At 39.6% G+C, this 5,000-nt stretch overlaps 1 protein-coding gene across 1 annotated transcript in view; it reads left to right on the top strand.

The window, feature by feature from the left end:
* Positions 1-381: 381 nt before the first annotated feature.
* Positions 382-5,000, top strand: part of LOC125028894 (eukaryotic translation initiation factor 3 subunit A-like) — a gene marked incomplete at its 3' end in the record, with an annotated part of 17,023 nt that continues 12,404 nt past the window's right edge. Inside the window, 1 exon segment of the mRNA XM_047618495.1 lies at positions 382-553. Within this exon segment, the coding sequence (XP_047474451.1) occupies positions 505-553 (49 nt within the window).

Below are 5,000 nucleotides of genomic sequence, written 5' to 3'. Positions count from 1 at the left end.
GCGCCAATTTACGAAGCGAAAGGTCGTCTCCCCAAATGTGTTCGTATCGTTTGCTGTAACCGAGTGACTTGTTAAGAATATTTCTAATAAAAAAAAGCTTTATATTTTACCATATTTTGAAGAATTAGTTATCTTTTCAATTTCCCTTTGGCTAATGAAGATCCAACCTTCCGTCTGACCATAATAGTACATTTTAACCCTGTAATATGTTTATTTCTGCCAAAACAAGATAAAATATCATGTCACTTACATGAACATCAATCCTTACAGCTGCCATGTGTATCATTACTGTGGTGTTAATAATGCCTAAAATAATATTGTTCTGCAATTAAAGGCGCAAATCTTCCATTTGCTCCTTTCGAAAGATGCTCGGCCCGCATTCGTCCCTTTCCCTGCGGCCGACTCGGGTCTCGTGGCACGCCGACCGAGCCTCTCCTTTGCCTCGATTTTCGCCTGAAACGGCACAAAGTTTGATTTGCAGTGTGATGTGATAACGCCAGTAGGATGTCGCGATCGTATCAAAGACCGGAAAATGCCCTCAAACGGGCGAGCGGTGAGTAGAGTCCTCAAGTATGATGAGAATGCGTTGATGGTGTCATCCAGCTGGAGGAAACGCCAGGATTTTTTTGTCATTTCGCGAATGTTGATGCCGATATAGTTTGGCAAATGCAGAAAATAGGAACTTCACTTACAAAAGCCATGGTCTCTAGTACTATACTGGCGGTTGATTTTAAGGTAGTTATGTGTAGAACATTTTTGTGAAATCAAAGCCGAGCCGTGACAGATGCCGACGGAAAGGCACCAAAACGGCAGGCAATTCACATGCACCGAAAGACTTTTTTATTTTGCACGACGTTATTTGCTCTTATGATATTTTACGAATTATTTTGAACAGCAGATGTAATCTTTTGTCAACTTATCTTACATAATTTAAAGCGAGTATATTGGCCTATTTTACATGACCTTAAAATGCATGTGAAATTGCTTCTCATAGTGGTGTAATTCAGTAGATCTTTAGGTGTTAGCTCTTGTCTCTTTTTGTAAATTCTCTCAAGATATGTTGGCTTTCAAATTCAAACTTAACCCATATTTTTTTCTAGCTTGTGGTCCTTCTTAGGCAGCTTCCACACCAGAGTGGCATGTCACATGTGGCTCGCAATTTGAAAAAGAACATCTGAAAATATAATAAACCCTTTGGCAATTTTTCACAATATTATAACTGTATGCCTCCTATTTGCAAAGTTATTTATTCTTTTTACTGATAAATGTTTAGCATTTTGGCCATTTTCCAATGTCCATATTTGCCATTTGATTGGCATATTTTTTTTTCTTTTTTGCACACTCTATAGCATCTTTTGGTATAGGATAAGTTTCAACTTTAAGAAGGAAAAAAATATATGGATGCAACAGAGCGATTAAATCTAAGTAACTTCTCTTCTGTGTACTTCCGTTGCAACTCAAAAATAGACAAGCAAGTGTCACAGAAGCCAAAATGATAGTCAACATGTAGAAGAGGGTAGTGGGTTACTATTAAAACAATTTTGATATTTTTCTGCATGATATCCACTGCTTTCAACGATTCTAGGCGTTGTTCCTTGTGCAAATGAATCGTTGAGGAGGTATGATCACCATCTCTATCGACAATTTTGATTTGATAGTCCCGATAGCAGGGGATGGCACGAAGTATATCAGAGTAATTAAGGGGTAAAACAGGCTGAAATAGAATAAATAAAGAACAAAAAAAATGTAGAAACACCATGGGAAAACAATGAAAATTGCATTATAAAAGTCTACAGACATGACAGCCATTTTTGAAAGCTTATGGGCTGACATGCCAACTTTCCAAAAACTCTCCTGGCATCCACCAATCTTTCAATAAAATCTATAACCATAACGCCACCAAAAGCTCCTTGTGTACCCCTAGCCAGGGGTCTATGCACCTGGACCCCTGTGGTAATATATGCACCTAGCCAGGGGGCTATAACCCCTGGACCTCTGTGTGGCATTCCATTTACACTATATGCTATATTGATATAGTAAGTGATCTTAATAGTTGAGTCAGTGAAAACCACATACCTTTATACAGTGAGACCATCGATCTGTTGGAATGTTGGAATTTTGAATCGCCCTTTTTGACATTTGGGACACTTAACCCCTTGGCAACAGGTGAAGAAAACTAAAAAAAAAAAAAAAAAAAAAAAAAAAAAAATGGAAAACTTTCCGCGCATGTCACACAAAAAGTACAGTAAAATAAGTGTGTGGAGTGGATACCTTGACGAAAAGTAAGACACTTTTCATCTATGGTGATAGGTTCGGAAATCTAAAATAAGGGAGATACAGGACAGAGAAGACAGAAGATGGCCCCTTCATTTTCTAAGTCCCCTTCCATGTTTACCTTGCGAGGATCAAAACAAATGTGACGCGTAACTCATTACTGCGATCAATCAAGTAGTCCATGTATTGCTACGCGCTTGTGAGAAGGCTTATTTTGTCATTACTAGCATCTGTTTTCCCGAATTCATGTATGTAATGCATTATTCTAGTTTTATTATATTTCTTTTACGTCTTTTGGGAGTTATTTACCCTATTCTGAACAATAACCTTGTGCGCATGCGTGTATTCACCGGGAGATTTGACAGGTCGTCCCGGCGGCCATTCAGTGAAAAACACCGGTGAGAAATGTATCGTTTTAAATGCTGCGTCGACTCCGTGTCATTTTTAAAGTCTTTTGGTGGATATACAGGACGAATGGACATTATTCTCAATCAAAGCCTGATATTGGAGCCCAACAACTGCCCCAAATGCCGAAAAAAGGGATTAGAAAGCAAGCAATTCTGACAGACGGAAGCGCAGAAAAGTTCGATCTCTCGCTTTATAAAGGTTTGTGGTTTAACCCTGGGGCTAGGCGTACATATCACCACGGGGGTCCAGGGGGCAAAGCCCCCTGGCTAGGCGCATTTAATACTACGGGAGTCCAGGGGGCAGAGCCCCCTGGCTAGGGAATATATAGATCGTAGTGTATAAATCCCACAGGGTTAGGTTAGGTTGGTTTATTGGTTAGGACGCATTGTACGATTACCACAGGGGATCTGGATCATGTGAAATCCCGTAGATTTTTTGCTTTGGTTCCCGTAGAGTTTTTCGAAAATTGGCGCGTCGGTCCGTAGACTTTCAAAGTTGGCGGCAATGTCCGTAGAGTTTCATTTGTCGATTTTAAGCGTTTTTTGTGCTTGTTTTGCACATTTCTGTTCTCTATTTTGCTTATTTAAGCCTGTTTTACCCCGTAATTTCCCTGATCTACTTCATGCCCTCCCCTGCTATCGGGACTTACCAAATCACATCAAGATTGTCGGCTGGAGAATCCGACGGAGATTATCATCAGATTCGTTCTCATCACACGAGGACAAATCTGATGATATAAATATTGTAAGGGAAGACCCGATTGTCATATTCGGAAAATTAACCAAAAAAACTACGCTCTGGTTATCAATCGCAACGCGCCGACTTTGAGCACATGAGTTCGGTACATCAAGCCGAATCATCGGCTCATAGCACTTTGGCATGCTGCCGCTGCGTACAATCGCATGCCATAGATCGAGCAGTTTGTTATGACGCCTCACGGCGTGACTCGTCAGGAGGGGGTTTATGAGCTCAGAAATCAAACTAGGATGCTTACTAATGTATGTTCCTTCTTCATTGCCACTCTATAGTCTTTGGTATAACCCAGAATCAACATAACACTGAAAAACAAAACATTTTCTATCGGCGTTCTTCAAGTAATGGAGTCTCCCAGTCCTGTCAAAAGACCCGGTTGTGAAACCGGTCATGTACAGAGGATTATTGTACAGAACTACATAAACAGATCTTAAAACCCACAAAGGAAGTATAGTAATATTTAAAGGACATGTAAGAAGCTTAAACATGGAAAAGCAGACACTGATAATTACCAAAATGTCCTTTTGGCAAGTGCGTAGTAATACATGAACTACTTAGTATATTGCAGTAATGAGTTATGCGGTCAGTCTAGAATTCACCGTTGCAATGTGAAAAAGATAAATGACTTAGCCCAAATATGGGTGATCATCTCTGTTTTACATATAGCACCCTTGGGAAGCATTTGCACACACATTGCCATAGAAGAACTTTGTGTTAGTGTTATTGGTCTATCATTTCATATAGGTGTTATTACCCAACTCTGCCACTACCTCATACTACATATTGTCCGCATGAAGAATTGAGTGGTAATTTTAAAATGTCGGAAGCCACTGCATGGGTTTCTGTCGGTACTTTTAAAGCATTTTACTCTTTGTATTATAGATTCGATATCCATAACCATCAATACTGATTATAAAAGTAACACTTTCAGATTTCAATAGATCCATCGCCAATATAACAGTGATAAAGAGCGCAGGCGGGTTAATTGTCTTTGAGGGCATTGAAGATGATTGGAAGTCAGGGCGGTAGTACTCAACACTTCTTCTGTGGTAGACATATTCATCACCTAATAAATTAACTGAATTCCATCATAACAATAGCGGAAAACTTTCCATGAATGACAACCAGTATGGAGTGCTTACCTTGACAAAAACTAAGACACTTTTCATCTGTGGCAAAAAGTGCGTTTACCTTGCGAGGACCAAAATGAAGGTGACACTTAACTCATTACTGTGATCTGTCAAGTAGTCCATGTATTGCCACATGCTTGTGAAAACAATTGTTTCGTAATTATCAGCATCTGTTTTCCAAATTCATGTATGTAATTCATTCTTGTAGTTTTGAAATACTTCTTTTATGTGTTTTGTATAATTATTTTTGCTTCTCTTTACAATAGCCTTGTGTGCATGCGTACTTTGCCACCGGGAGACTTGACAGGTCATGCGATGGCATTCTTGAGAAATTGTTGTTTAGTAATGCAACCTGCATCGCCACTCACAGCACCAGGAATACGATACTGAGCGTGGAAATGGCATTTTCCATGAAGCTGGTGCTCTTCCAGTCAC

This window comes from Penaeus chinensis, chromosome 9 (genome assembly GCF_019202785.1).
Source record: "Penaeus chinensis breed Huanghai No. 1 chromosome 9, ASM1920278v2, whole genome shotgun sequence".
Taxonomy (NCBI): domain Eukaryota; kingdom Metazoa; phylum Arthropoda; class Malacostraca; order Decapoda; family Penaeidae; genus Penaeus; species Penaeus chinensis.
Note: the sequence above shows the minus strand (reverse complement) of the source record. Positions and strands in the feature narration are given on the sequence as shown.